A 15,858-nucleotide genomic window follows, 5' to 3' on the forward strand; every position below is an offset into this window, starting at 1 on the left:
AGATTTCTCAAGAGGCAGGTCAGGTGGTCTGGTATTCCCATCTCTCTCAGAATTTTCCACAGTTTATTGTGATCCACATAGTCAAAGGCTTTGGCATAGTCAATAAAGCAGAAATAGATGTTTTTCTGGAACTCTCTTGCTTTTTCCATGATCCAGCGGATGTTGGCAATTTGATCTCTGGTTCCTCTGCCTTTTCTAAAACCAGCTTGAACATCAGGAAGTTCATGGTTCACATATTGCTGAAGCCTGGCTTGGAGAATTTTGAGCATTACTTTACTAGCGTGTGAGATGACTGCAATTGTGTGGTAGTTTGAGCATTCTTTGGCATTGCCTTTCTTTGGGATCGGAATGAAAACTGACCTTTTCCAGTCCAGTGGCCACTGCTGAGTTTTCCAAATTTGTTGGCATATTGAGTGCAGCACTTTCACAGCATCATCTTTCAGGATTTGAAATAGCTCAACTGGAATTCCATCACCTCCACTAGCTTTGTTCGTACTGATGCTTTCTAAGGCCCACTTGACTTCACACTCCACGATGCCTGGCTCTAGGTCAGTGATCACACCATCGTGATTATCTGGGTTTTGAAGATCTTTTTTGTACAGTTCAGGGATTTAAAAAAAAGCAGAGATATTACTTTGTCAGCAAAGGTCCGTCTAGTCAAGGCTATGGTTTTTCCAGTGGTCGTGTATGGATGTGAGAGTTGGACTGTGAAGAAAGCTCAGCACCGAAGAATCGATGCTTTTGAACTGTGGTGTTGGAGAAGACTCTTGAGAGTCCCTTGGACTACAAGGACATCCAACCAGTCCATCCCAAAGGAGATCAGCCCTGGGTGTTCACTGGCAGGACTGACGCTGAGGCTGAAACTCCAGTACTTTGGCCACCTCATGCGAAGAGTTGACTCATTGGAAAAGACCCTGATGCTGGGAGGGATTGGGGGCAGGGGGAGAAGGGGACGACAGAGGATGGGATGGCTGGATGGCATCACAGACTCGATGCACATGAGTTTGGGTGAACTCCGTGAGTTGGTGATGGACAGGGAGGCCTGGTGTGCTGCAATTCATGGGGTCACAAAAGAGTTGGACAAGACTGAGCAATTGAACTGAACTGAGCAGAGATAAACGGGCTTCCCAAGTGGCACTAGTGGTAAAGAACCTGACTGCTAATGCAGGAGACATAAGAGACATGGGTTTGATCCCTAGGTGGGGAAGATCCCCTGGAGGAGGGCACGGCAACCCGCTCCAGTATTCTTGCCCAGAGAATTCCATGGATAGAGGAGCCTGGTAGGCTGCCTACAGTCCATTGGGTTACAGAGTTGGACACAACTGAAGTGGCTTGGCTCGCACGTGCACACACAGGGCAGGGGTAAACAACAGGGAAAAAATGCTGTTTTGAGAAGAGAAATTTTCAGACCAAACAGGCTGAGGAAACTACTCACTAGTAACCAAAAAAAAAGACAAAACCACTACAAACCCAGCATATTTAGCTCAATTTTATAATACAACAAATATACACTGTTGCTGCTGCTGCTGCTAAGTCGCTTCAGTCATGTCCGACTCTGTGCGACCCCATAGACGGCAGCCCACCAGGCTCCCCTGTCCCTGGGATTCTCCAGGCAAGAACACTGGGGTGGGTTGCCATTTCCTTCTCCAATGCAGAAAAGTGAAAGGGAAGCCACTCAGTCGTCTCCGACTCTTAGCGATACAATGGACTGCAGCCCACCAGGCTCCTCCGTCCATGGGATTTTCCAGGCAAGAGTACTGGAGTGGGGGGCCATCGCCTAGGCAGGGAAAAAAAGGACAAGAAACAAACTACCTGGAAAAGTTAACACTGAATTGGGCACAGGACCAAAACAAACACTCCATTTTATAACCATGTTGAAGGAGGGTTAATATCTCATACAATTTCTCTATGCTGCTCAACAGAGAAATTGCGAGAAAATGATATGAGAAACACTGAACAAACCAGAAGAAAAAAAAAGGCTACCAATTTACAGGAAAATCTAGAATGTGGGAAACTGCAGGAGAAATAACCTGGTTTCTTCAACAAAGTACAAGGGAAAAAACCCAGAAGAAATATACAAACTAATAGGCTTAAAAGAATATCAGTCAATTACAGTGTGTGGGACCTGGATACTGATTCAAATAAAGAGAAGTCAACAGAAAAGTAATAACTAGAAAAGGAAAAAAAGAATACTGAAAAGCCCATGTGCAACCATCTGTTCAGATTCCATAGAATTTAATTCAATGAGTAAAAGATAAAGACAATTTTGAAAAATTTGACAATTATGAAGTGCTTACAATAGTCAGGCATTGTATTAAGAACTACACAAATGTTATTTCATTTGTTTACCACAAAAACTCTATGAGAAGGTACTATTACCCCCATTTAACAAAGCAGCAGGCAGAAATCATACCTAAAACTTTACCAAAGTCTCAAAGCTTTAAGTGGTAATGCAGAGATTCAAACCAAGGGCACTATGACCACCATACCACCATGCCATCTCTCTACATGATGTGGTGAAAATCCAGCTTCGGAATCAGACAGCTGTCTTAGTCCCCAGCTCTCACTATGTTATGCAAACCATTGAACTTCTTGGATCCTCTGTACATTTACATATAGAAGCATTAATATCACCTATTTAAACAAGCATTTTAAGGAGTAACAACATATATATATATAAAATGGACTCTGTTACACCCTCTAGTTTATGAAGCCTTCAATAAATGGTTCTCACTATCCTTCTACCATAACCTGGTAAGACTAATTAGAAAGCAGAGCTAATAATTAATAAGCACATAGATGGAACACTGGAATAGTTCTACCTTTTAATTAACTAACTAAAGAACCCCCAAACCAACTTTTCAACATACTTGTAAACTTCAAGGACAGCAGGTATTCAGAAGAGAACTTTTTTATATAATGACATTTAAATATATAATCTTTGGTGGCTCAGACAGTGAAGTATCTGCCTGAAATGCAGGAGACCCAGGTTCGATCCCTAGGTTGGGAAGATCCCCTGGAGAAGGGAATGACAACCCACTCCAGTGTTCTTCCCTGGAGAATTCCATGGACAGAGGAGCCTGGTGGGCTACAGTCCATGGGGTCACAAAGATTCGGACATGACTGAGGGACTAACACAAAGCAGAGTTTGCAATATAAAGTATAATCAAACTTAATTCTTAAAAGGCAAAAAAACAAAAACACCACCAACTTATTCCACACATACAGACCTGCTACTCAGAAAAGCGCACTAAAACTTTGTTCATACTGATGATCCTCTTGTCTGACATCTGATTAATATATGGCAAAGTAGTTTTATTATAGAAAAGGAAGGTAAGCTTAATGACTATGTTAAAAATTAACTCCTTTAAGAAACACAGCTTTCTATGTTGTTATCCTGTGAATATTTTTGTGCTTATCTGTTAAACTACTAAGTTCCTGGGTGGTAGGAATGTTTTATAGTCATCTAGGCATTCCTAGACCTTAGCAGGCTGAAACTGGCACCACAGTACAGCCTCCAACATTTCTTAAAGTGTGTCTTAAAAGAATGACTGAACCATTTTGTTTGAAAAATAACATGTCCAACAGACGAGTTAAAGGTCGATTTTTTAAAATAATAAATAATTTTTATTATTACTATTATTTTTTGTCATGCCATGCTGCATGCAGGATCTTACTTCTCTAGCCATGTATCAAACCCAGGTTTCCTTGCAATGAAAGAGAAGAGTCTTAATCACTGGATTGCCAGGGAAGTCTGACCAAAAGGCTGATTATTTGCTTCAGTAAATAAAAATAACTACTAGATGCCTTTAAATATTTGCCGAGTATATTTGAAATCAGCTGTAAAATTCATAACATGAGCAATATTTTACCTCATTAGTTAAGATATACCTGTGGACAAAAGAATTTCAGCTTATCTCACTGAATTATTTTCCAAGGTTGATTGTAGTCAGTTTTGTTTTGAGCAGAAATCCAGTGGGAAATAAAAAATCAGTCTGATTTTGAAGTGACTTGGGCAGCTACCTCTCAGCACAACCACATATCAAACTGCAGACAATGGCAACTATAGTCAGTTACGAAGTAGTATGTTTTCTATGTATGAAAGAAAAGAAACAAAGTGAAGTCGCTCAGCCATGTCTGACTCTTTGGGACCCCATGGACTTCAGCTTACCAGACCCCTCCGTCCATGGGATTTTTGCAAGCGCGAGTACTGGAGTGGGTTGCTATTTCCTTCTCCAGGGGATCTTCCCAACCCAGGGATCGAACCCAGGTCTCCCGCTTGTAGGCAGACGCTTCACGGTCTGAGCCACCAGGGCAGTCCCTTTCTATGAATGGGGAAAGCCAAAACTTCATTCAAGTTTTTCATCTTAGTATCAGCCAGATTCCTTCCCCATTACAATTATTTGAAAAACCATAAATACCACAATTTGCCTTTTCCACAAACTACTTTTTCAGTTGGGATATTTAAAAAATTGCTTAGGTTTAAATACGTACTAGTTGGATGAATATCTGAACTTATTTTCCTCAACTAAAATAATGGGAATAAAACAATATCTACCTCACAGGAATAAACTAATAAAAATATAAAGCAATTCAAGCAACTGTAAGCCTCTGGCACATTAGTTACTCCTGTTACTAAGTGCATACACTTTATGTTTTAATCATAAAACAAAGATACGCAATTTGTTGGAAGTATGATTCAAAATTGTTATGTTTTATCTAAGTATTTAAATATTAATTACAAGCAGAAATATGTCCCAGATTTCTTGTCATTCCAAACTTATTAAAATGGCTGCATGTGCTGTCCTCAACCAAACTACTAAACAGCCACTGACAAAAAAACCAAGCTGAATTCATTCAAAATAAAAATGGCTTCCTAACACCCCGCCATGACCAAATTTCAAGAGCTTTGCTAAGATGCTATTCAGAATCAATTGAAAGAATATTTGTATCAGTATGTACAGTTTCGAGAACCTTTAAAAAAAAAAAAAGAGGTCTCACCCAAGTTTATGGGTTCAGTAGTCAACAAAAGAAAAACACAAAGCAATTGACTTGTAATTTCTATAAAGCACTTTAAATGTTTTTTCTGTAAAACCACCAAAATAATTTAAGAACAACAAAAAATCCCAGGGGAGTTGACAAAAGTAAACTTTCATATTGAACGAATGTGGAGAGGTAAATTGAAATTGACTCCCTAGGGAAGGAAGATGAAGTAAAATAGTTTATTTTCCTATTAATTCCAAACTTCTCATTCACAATTAGCACTTTATTATTTTATCTTTTAGACAGATTTCAACTTGAAACTGGAGCATCTTCCCAAATACTGAAGTTAACTGTTTTTGATTTCCATTCTATGCCCTTTTGTTTTCAGTTAAAGCTCTGGATCTAATGTTGTTTTTTAAGCTGCAAACAAAAAAACAGCCTTTTGTTTGAAAGGGCACAACAATCAGGCACTCCACTTAAAGTCTGTTTTCATTTGTCTTACATTCTTCTGATACGTGTCCCAATATAAAAGACCTTAGAAAAGGCCAGCAATCGACCAAACTGCAAATCTAAGTCTATTGAAGACCAATCACTATACTTATTGGAAGGAATTACACAGAATGTGACTTCTGTTACTAAACTAAAACATGAGCCACCATAAACTTTATTTTTCCCAGATAAGCAATAAAGATTAAGAGCATGTATTTTAACAAATATGACAAACCAACTTAACAGCACAAAGTTGGCTGATAAAATTAACACCACAGCACAATTTCAAAACTATAAGCAACTACCAAAAAAACCGCACCCACTCTTATGTAAACTTTTGGAGTAAGCAAACTACTTTAGCCTCACCTTTGTTTTCAGCTAGCAAAGGCTCTTCAAGACAAGACAACAGTAAGATCAAAAGACCCAGTTATTGAAAAATAACTAAGGAAAAATAAGAATTCAAGACTTGTTAACGTGTTTAAGTTACTAAGCTCGGGGCACTTCCCCAAGCTACAGCCATTTTAGATTCAGCCTTTCTTTTGAGTTTCACGGAGAGTAGGGAGAAGTAGACAGATGTAAAACAGAAAAAGTCCTCACTAAAACACTTAAAGATCGACCAGCTTTTTTCTTCAGATAGGGAGGAGTCGGTAGAGGCTGGACAGACGATCTAAATTAACGAAAACACCTCGCTACCAAGGGGAACCGGAACACTGGGGGCAGGGGTGCGGGGTTAAAGCTCTTCTTTCCCCCTCAGATACCCCACATTTGACTCACACGTTTTTTTCCCCTTAGATTTTTCCATCACTGGGAAACAAAAGCCCTTGGCTCTAATTTAAGGAGAAAGAAAAAGTAACCGTAAACCAAGCTACTCAATCACCAATAAGCCGGAACGCCTGGAGAGGAGCCAGAGAGCCGCAGGTGAGCGTTCCGACCCGAAGAGCAAAGTTAAAGTAGGAGCGCTCTGGCTCTCGACGACGCTCGTGTGCAACGCTCCACGCGTGGGGGAAGGTGCCCCGTTCGAACCACACGACCCGTGGGCTCCGCTCCCGGTCCTCGGACCGACCTACACCCAACCACCTGTGTGAGAGCCTCCTTCAACTTGTTTCAACAGCCGGTCAGGCAGGCACCGGGTGGAGCCCTGCGCCGGATCACTCACGATCCCCTACTGCCCCGTTGTCGAGAACTCTCACTCACCGGGCAGTGGAGGGGCTACAGTTAGGGACCAGTCGCAGCGTCTGAGGGCGAGTCCCCAGCTTCCTGATCCGGCAGAGGTGGAGAGCCCACAACCATAACAAAGGTCTTCCCAAAATGGCTGCCCGGCCCACAAGGCCCAGGAGGGGCAGACCGGGTGGACGGGGAGGAGCGACGACCAGCCCGGCCCTCCCCCGATCTCACCCCGCCTCACACACGCCCACCCGTTCGCACCACCCACAAGGGCGCACGCGCATGCGCATGAGCCCTGTTCGGGGTGACCCCCGCCGGCGCCCCAAGCAGCCAACGTTTAGCCGAGGGGACGGCGGTTATTCCCTGCCCCGCCCCCAGCTCGCTCCGCTGCGTCTCTTGGCGGCGCCCCCGCCCCTCTACAGAGTTGAACACGGTCTTTCCTAGCGCCGCCTCAGAGGCAGAGACCAGCTGGATTTGGTACTCCCCTTCACATCTCCTCTCCAGGCACTAGGGCCTGGGCGCCGGTGAATGAGTGGGTGGGGGTGTGTATGTGCACCCGTTTTTCCCCGCCCCTTCATTCTGCACCTTCCCACAGCCCATCTCTCAGCAAGCGCACTTCTCCAAACTACATCTACAAATACTAACAAACCGGTTTCGTAGGCGCGTGTGTTTTCCGACCCTTTCCCACCTTCGGCGCCTTCCTTCTTTCACGTGCGCGCGCCGTTAAGACTCCAGCCCCCAGCAGGCCACACGGCCGGGCTTTGGCGGCCTGAGTGGCTGGTCCCGACGCACTACCCGCTGGGAGTGGTAGTTCCGCCCGACTGCTGGCGTCACGCCCCCGTCCCAGTACTGGGCGGTTTTCTGGCCAGAGCCTGCTCCAGTGCCAGGGCGGAGAAGCTGTTTCTTCAGCCCTAAGTCTCATTGGGTATCGCATAACGGGAAGGGGCGGCGCTGCCATGGCCGAGAAGGAAATAAAAGTGAAAGCCTATGGCGACTGAAAAGTGTTACTATTAGGAAGAATTGGCTGTGAATCTGTTCTGTACGAGAGGCTAAACCATGTGATATCCGGCAACCAGGAAGCTAGACTACCTAGAATCGGGAGGAATGGAGAAACTGGCTAGCGTGGGCTCCTGCAGCTCTCCTTTTGTTTTCAGATAAACGCGCAAATTGCCTGATGGTGTTTCCTTTGATAGACTGTGAAATGGAGGCCCGGAGAAGGGAAGGGACCTGCTCAAGGTCACAAAGCCCACAAATAAAAGTTAAAGCAGAGAGTGACAGGAGGAATAATCTAACTTACGGATCACCCTAAAGGCTCTTAACACACTTTTCATGAAAATAAAAGTCTTGCCCCTTGTTTTCTTTATTTCTTAACAAAATTTCCAGGCACCAGCAAAGAGAATGAAGTGGAACTTTTTTCCCCTTAAGTAGTACTAGTTCAGTACCTTAATGAGCTGTGAGATGTGCCCAGGCTATCCTAGAAACCCCTTTTTAATGCAAAGTCAAAAATGAGTTCCAGGGACTTCGCTGGTGAGCCACTGGCTAAGACTCTGCACTCTCAGTCTAAGGGGTTCCAGTTCGATCCCTGGTCGGGGAACTAGATCCCACATGCTGCAACTAAGACCCGGTGCAGCCAAATTAATAAATATTTTTTAAAAAGAAAAAATGAGTTCCAGAGATAGCAAGCAATTTGGTCAAGTCATACTTGACCTGGACTCCGAATCTCCTACCTTCTTATACCACCATCACTCCGTAATTGCACTCTACATTCCCGAACTCTGCTGTGCAGATTTTGTTGGCTGGGAAACCTGTACTAGAAAGGAAAGGACCATTTAAGTACCCTACAGACTTCAAAAGCCAGTTTCTACTAGAACTAAGATTTTACAGAAAACCCAGGGTGGGACCTAGTTAGCGCTGGTCAAGTTTCCACCCGGATTCATTTTTTTTGCTCTCAGGAAGTGAGGGGGGACTATTTATTCTCACTTGCCGGAAGTTTTTTTTTTCCCAGAGTTCCGAGCTCTTCAGGTTTCTACCTCTGTGTCCGTCGCTGGCAAGTGAGTAGAAGGGCTGTTGCCACAGATGCAGGTTGGGAAAAGTGGTGGGGCACCAAGGCTTTGGTGTAAATTGAATCCGCGGGCACTGTTGAGCAAGATTTCCCGGGGATCTCTGCGTCCAGACCTCATCCCTTTTCTACTGATGTCGGCTCTAAGAGTTGCAGTTTGTAAGCACTTGTCACAGTGCCTAGGGAGTTCGGAAGGTTGGGGAGCATGTATATTTTTGAAATCCCTTAAAAAGGTGATTTTGAACAAACGTGAGTAGGTCGGTCCAGCAGGTATGTGTGTTTGGGAGTCAGGAATCGTGTATGTGTGGAAGCGTGTGTGTGTGTGTGTGTGTGTGTGTTCACTCAGTTGTGTCCGACTCTTTGTGATCCCATGCACTGTAGGCTGCCAGTTTCCTCTGTCCATGGAATTCTCCAGGCAAGAATACTGGAGTGGGTTGCCATTCCCTTCCCCAGGTAATCTTCCTGACCTAGGAATCAAACCTGGGTCTCCTGCATTGAAGGCAGATTCTTTACCATCTGAGCCACCAGGGAAGCCCATATTATCTAATTAACCGGGATAACTTAACTCCCTACTTACTTCCATATATGGAGAGATAGCCATTGACAGTCTGGTATACAGAATTTCTTGACCCAGCCCTAATATCTGTGATCAAGAAATTAGTTCAGTTTGGTTTTTTTTTTCCCCAATAGGTGAGAAATTTATTAATAAAGGAATCTTTTGATAGACCTGCAAGGGGGCAGGCAAGGGGGCTTTGCCAAGTTTTTTTTTTTTTTTTAATCTGTGTTAGGTCTTAGATGTGACTCCTTGCGGCTGGAGAGCCTAGTTGCTTTTGCATGTGGGATCTTAGTTCCTCCACAGGGCTCAAACCACGTCCCCTGCATTGGGAGACTGCAGACTCTCAACCACTGGACCACCAGGGAAGTCCCCAAGTTTTTAAATTAAGCAGCAACTGTGGGTTTTGGATTGTAGACACTTCTGTTTTTCTGGTTAATACTAGGACTCATGTAAACATGACAGATCTGGGTTCATAGTATTCTCATTCAGCCACGTACTGGTTGCTTACATTTTGTAAGGTGGGAATAATAGCTAGTTTGGTGGTTTTGTGTGTGTGTGTGTGTGTGTGTGTGTGTTTAGTGCCTGCTTTGTGTTAGGGACAGTGCTCAGCTTTTTACATCTATTAGCTTATTTAATTTTTATAGCGACCCTATGTAGTTATTATAAGCCTTAGGTGAGTGAACTGCACTATAATCAGGTTAAATAATTTGTCCAAAATCACATAACTAATACATGGTAGAGCCAGAATTCCAGCCCAGGTCATTTGACTCCAAAATCTGCACTCTAACTTAATAGATTATTAGTATCACTCAGCACCAAGTTGATGAGGTGACTGTATTAAATAAGTCAGTGCATATTAAACACATAGTTATAATGCCTGGTTCACAGCTAGTTGTATTGATTGCTATTATCATTACTTTTAAGCTATAAACTCCTAAGCCCCAAAATACATAACTAAGGAGAAAAAAGAAAGCAGACAAGCTATGACTTTCAGTGTTAAAGATAAGAAAGATGGCACTTCAAGGAAGCAATTTATCCAAGGTCACACGGTTGGGAAATGATAGAGGCATTTGTAAAAATCTAGATACACTCTCTGCATTACTCTTTACACCCAAGAGCAAAAGCTAATAGTTCAAAGAAAAGGATTTATTTACTACATGTTACTGATTTTTTTAAACATTAATGACTGTTTCCAAAGGAAACTGTTACATGGAAGAAATTCCCCCAAATTCCTATTTTTAAAAATTACGAAGTGAAGAAAATTAAATGACATCTTATTTTGTTCACAGCAGCATGCTTCTGATTCAGACCCTCCACTTAACTGTAAAAATACATTAATCAGAACTGTGTGGCATCTTCCTAAGCAAGACTTTCAATGGGAGCCAGTATGCTTCACTTCATCAGGAAGTGTTCTCAAGCATCTTCAAAGGTTGGTTTATTCAGCAAATATTTGAGCACTACTTTCCAAGCACTGCTGCACTGGGCAATAGTAGTAAAATAAAGAAGACAAAAATCCTTATCTTCATACTCTAGTTGATCTGGGTAAGAGTAAAATACAAATAAGTGAAAATATTTAATATGTCAAAGTGAAATATTTGGTATGTCAAATGGTAAGTGCTGTGGAGAACTACAGAGCAGGGAAGGGGAATAGGGACAGTAGACTTTTAAGTTTTGCATTTATAAATAGGGTGGTCAGAGTGAGGCAATGAGCGATGCAGATACCTCAGGGAAGAACATTCTAGACAAAAAGAAAAAAAAAACAGTTCTCAAGATGGACTTATTCCTAGCAACTTTGAGTAACTACCAAGATTCTTTAAATAGCTCTTTTGTTTTCTTTAATCCAGTATTTTCTGAGTTACAGTTGATCTGTGCAACTATTGAAGTATGGAATTTACTCACTAAAGAACAGAATCAGCAGAAGAGGTTATTGCTTTGGCCATGTTCCATGAACGGCACCGGGGAGTTTTTTTTAAGGCAAAGGAAAAAAAAACATATGGTCCAAGCCCTCAGGTCTACTGAGACAGACAAATGAATATGTGATTTTAATTCACTGTGAGAGTTATGATAGGAGTGTGCATAGGGTACTTATAGCAGAATTAAATCACATTGGAGAAAGCTTCCAGCTGAATTTTGAAAGGTAAGTTCCCTAGAGAGAAAAATGGTAATCTAAAATTCTAGGCAGAGACTTGTAGAAAGGCATGAAGCTATGAAAAGTCTGCAGTATCTAAAGCTTAATTTTCTTTACATAAAACAGAACTGCCATAGTAATTAGTGCAGCTTCTTAAGAGGCAGTTTAGAATGCCAAAAGCTAAAGACCTAGTCTTTATCTGTTCCTCCAGATCTTTCTTTCATGGGATAACATCACGGTTTCTATTCTGTAGTAGCTTCTTTTGGATGTTGTATAGTTATTTAATAGTCTTTGCAGCAATAACATCACCCTATACGCCAACCTTTACGTTTGACATGCTAACAGAAAGCACATGGTTTGTTTTTATATTGTTTCATATTGTGACTAAAACATTTGGTGATTTTCTTTTTTAAGTCTGTTTCGTTGTCTTCTGGTTCTGTTTTCCCTGTAGATGCTGAAGTACACTTCCACAGTCAGACCAGGAGCCAGCAGGAGAATAGAAACACTTACTCACAAGACATGTCTTGAGCAGAACTTTTCCCCTTTGTTTTCGAGGCTTTGGCTTTTCTCATCCTTTCCAGCATGTGTGAACAAGACACAGTATTATCATACTTCCCTATGCAGTTTTAAGAAGAAGCAAGAGCAAGCAGTGCTTCCAGCCAGGCCACCACGAACCATCAGTTTCCTGCCTGACAGCCCAAAGCCAGCATTATACATAACTCTGGCAGGACTAATCCCCTTCGTTGCTCCACCACTGGTCATGGTGATGACAAAGACTTATATTCCCATGTTAGCTTTTACTCAGATGGCTTATGGAGCCAGTTTCCTTTCTTTCTTGGGAGGGATCAGATGGGGTTTTGCTCTGCCAGAAGGTAGTCCAGCCAAACCAGACTTCCTCAATTTAGCTAATAGTATAGCTCCTGTTGTGTTTTCATGGTTTGCTTTCTTTATTTCTGAAAGACTCAGTGAAGCTATAGTCACAGTAATAATAGGTTTGGGGATAGCATTACACACTGAACTTTTTCTCTTGCCCCATTACCCCAATTGGTTCAAAGCCCTGAGGATAGTAGTCACTTTAGTGGCCTTTTTTTCATTTGTAATCACTTTACTAGTGAAAGATTTTTATCCAGAGAAAGGACCCAAGGGACTTGGGCAAGTAAAATAAATATAAAACTACTCTATAGATAATGTTAGCATGTTGGTTAGAAGCCTTGTGTTTTGCAGTCATCTTTTTCTACCTCTCCTGTTTAGCTTTTTCCCAGGAAAGGTGATATTTTCTTTACAAACTATTTTTCATTTGTATAAATCTTTATCTTATAGAAATCACTGAGAAGCAGCTTGAAAACCCTTAAGTAAAATTCTCATTTAGTCTTTTTATGAGTTATAGTCATCCACTTAAAATTTTCAGTGTTTTAATTTTTGAAAAATGTAAATAAAAAAAGATGAAAAACACTGTGCTAGAGCTTTACGGTCATTGAAAACACACACACATAAACTCTCAGAGGAAAACTTCATGAGTGTCTGAAAATAATAGGTGGCTCTAGTGTGGAGTTTTCATTGCAGTTGCCCCGGGAAATTGCATTTCCGAGCTCATTTTACCTGGCATAACCTAGTTATTTGAACTGAAAGGATCTATGGCTTTAAAAGTCAGTAGGAAGCACTATCACAAGGGAAAGCTGTGTTCAAAGAAAAGCTGGACATATTTTCTGGTTTTATCAGGATATTTGGCAGAGTATAGACAGAACTTGATTTATGGACCTAACATTCCAGATTCCTATGTAATATTGTTCTTTATATCATCAGACTTTATTTTCACCTCAACAAACATCCACAACTGAGTGCTGTTTCCACTTTGGCCCTGACAATTCATTCTTTCTGGAGCTATTAGCAATTGCCTTCTGCTCTTCCCCAGTAGCATACTGGACACCTTCCTACCTGGGAGACTTATCTTCCAATGTCATATCTTTTTGCCTTTTCATACTGTTCACGGGGTTGTTAAAGTACCAGACCCACCTTACCTGTCTCCTGAGAAACCTGTGAGTCAAGATGCAACAGTTAAAACTGGACATGGAACAACTGACTGGTTCAAAATTGGGAAAGGATATTGTCACCCTGCTTATTTAACTTACATGCAGAATATATCATGCAAAATGTTAGGCTGGATGAATCACATGCTGGAATCAAAGACTGCCAAGAGAAATATCAACCTAAGATACGCAGATGATACCACTCTAATGACAGAAAATGAAGAGGACCTGAAGAGCCTCTAGATGAGGGTCAAAGAGGAAAGTGACCAAGCTGCCTTGAAACTTCCAACATTAAAAAAACTAAGATCATGGCATCCAGTTCTATAACTTCATGACAAATAGAAGGGAAAAAAGTAGCAGTGAAAGATTTTTTCTTGGGCTCCAAAATCACTGTGGACAGTGACTGCAAGCAAACCCAGGTCTCCTGCATTGCAGGTGGATTCTTTACCAGCTGAGCTACAAGGGAAGCTCAGATGTGAGTTGGACCATAAAGAAGGCTGAGCGCCAAAGAATTGATGCTTTTGAATTATAATGCTGGAGAAGGATCTTGAGACTCCCTTGGACTGTAAGGAGATCAAACCATCAATCATAAAGGAAAACAACCTTGAATATTCATTGGAAGGACTGATGCTGAAACGCCAATACTTTGGTCACCTGATGCGAAGAGCTGACTCACTGGAAAAGACCCTGATGCTGGGAAAGATTGAAGGCAAAAGGAGAAGAGGCAGCAGAGGATGAAATAATTAGAGAGCATCACCGACTCAATGGACATGAATTTGAACAAACTCCAGGAGATGGTGGAGGACAGAGGAGCCTAACTTGCTGCAGTCCATAGGGTTACAAAGAGTGGGACACAAGCTAGAAACTGAACAATAAGAAGTAGATACAACTTATCTTCAAACATAACACCAACTGGTAAAAAAAATACTTGAATAAAGCAACTAGTAAGATCCCCTGGAGAAGGGCATGGCAACCCACTCCAGTATTCTTGCCTGGAAAATCCCACAGACAGAGGAGCCTGGCGGGCTACAGTCCACTGGGTCACAAAGAGTCAGACACTACTGACATGACTTAGCATGCACACATGTACAAACTAGGAAAAGTCAATCTAGAGTCATTTTTATAATGTTCTATCTAGTTTTACAAGTCAACTCATACAGAAGCTTTTTAAAACAGTGAAAAAAATACCTTGGATTCTAACTTGAAAACCTAGTCTTTTCAGATGCTTAGTCTCATAAAAAGAAAAAAACATTTAAAATGTAAGAATATAAATTAGGAAATGGATATGATATATATAACCTTTGTATCTCTCTGTTAGTCACTCAGTCGTGTCCAACTCTTAGCGACCCCATGGACTGTATGGACTGAAGCCTGCCAGGCTCTGTCCATGGGATTCTCTAAGCAAAAATACTGGAGTGGGTTGCCTACCTTTGTATAAGTACTCAAATATTAGGTAAGAAATTTCATAAGTAAATTATATACATATAATTTCCACTTCAGTGATTCTTGCTGTGGAAAGATCATAATCTAGAGTAGTAACTTGTTTACTTTTTTGTGTGTTCAAGTCCCAATCCACAATATCTCAGAATGTGACCTTACTTGAAGACAGGGGTCTTTACAGAGGTAATAAGGTTAAAGTGAGATTATAAGGGTAGATTGTAATGTTATAGTATTACTGGTGTTCTTATAACAAGAGAAATTTAGAGATAAACATGTATATAGAGAGAATACCAGTGAACATGAAGATCTACTTGCCAAGAAGCAGCCTTGAAGAGGTCTTTCCTTCTTAGCCCTCAGAAGGAACTAACTCCACCAACACCTTGATTGCAGATTTTGGAAATCCAAAACTGAGACAATACATTTCTGCAGTACTTGCAGTTAAATGAAACAGTCCTAGCAAACACATATAATACTATGGTGCTAGAGCTTGTTCTGATCATTGGGAAGTATACCAGTTAAAGCCTGTGCCTAAAATCACCAAACGATCCTTATTTATGTAGAGAAAAGTTTATGACAGCCTGATACTGAAGGAATGAAAGCTCATACTTTTCAGAAGATCCTTTTCAGATTCTACTCAGATTGTTTCAGTGAGAAAAATTACTTCTTTGCTTCTAAATTGCATGAGTACTACACAGACTTAGAACTTTTCTCTGATCTCAGTCTCTCATAATATGAGCAAGTCAGATGTTAAGCTAACTGACCCCTTATTTTTTCTCAGCCCCACCAACTGCATGCAGGATCTTAGCTCTCAGACCAAGGATCAAACCCATGCCCCCAAGTACACTGGACAGAATATTTAGAAGTATACTGAAATATTTTGGGGGAAGATCATGTTAATCAGTTCAGTCGCTCAGTCGTGTCTGACTCTTTGTGACCCCATGAACCACAGCATGCCAGGCCTCCCTGTCCATCACCAACTCTCGGAGTTCACTCAAACCCATATCCACTGAGT

The 15,858-nt window shown here is 41.6% G+C and overlaps 2 protein-coding genes across 6 annotated transcripts in view; one reads left to right on the top strand and one right to left on the bottom strand.

Annotated features, from left to right (window-relative positions):
* GPBP1L1 (GC-rich promoter binding protein 1-like 1) overlaps positions 1 to 8,499 on the bottom strand; it is a 72,997-nt gene extending 64,498 nt beyond the window's left edge. Inside the window, exon 1 of one of the 5 annotated variants that reach the window (XM_010847861.1) lies at positions 8,364 to 8,499. The gene's annotated coding sequence lies outside the window, so the exon portion shown is untranslated. Of the gene's footprint in view, positions 1 to 6,666; positions 6,842 to 7,281; positions 7,403 to 8,363 lie in introns of those variants that run through there. The other 4 variants (XM_010847860.1, XM_010847858.1, XM_010847859.1 and 1 more) reach the window with 4 other exon arrangements.
* An 87-nt stretch (positions 8,500 to 8,586) lies between these two features.
* TMEM69 (transmembrane protein 69) lies at positions 8,587 to 12,831 on the top strand. Its single transcript, XM_010847862.1, is given in 4 exon segments — positions 8,587 to 8,687; positions 10,541 to 10,680; positions 11,831 to 12,170; positions 12,173 to 12,831. Coding segments are annotated over 3 exon segments (477 nt in total). The 5' UTR covers positions 8,587 to 8,687; positions 10,541 to 10,626; the 3' UTR covers positions 12,256 to 12,831.
* The last annotated feature ends 3,027 nt before the right edge of the window (positions 12,832 to 15,858 follow it).

This window comes from Bison bison, unplaced genomic scaffold (genome assembly GCF_000754665.1).
Source record: "Bison bison bison isolate TAMUID 2011002044 unplaced genomic scaffold, Bison_UMD1.0 scf7180017864256, whole genome shotgun sequence".
In the NCBI taxonomy this organism is placed as follows: domain Eukaryota; kingdom Metazoa; phylum Chordata; class Mammalia; order Artiodactyla; family Bovidae; genus Bison; species Bison bison.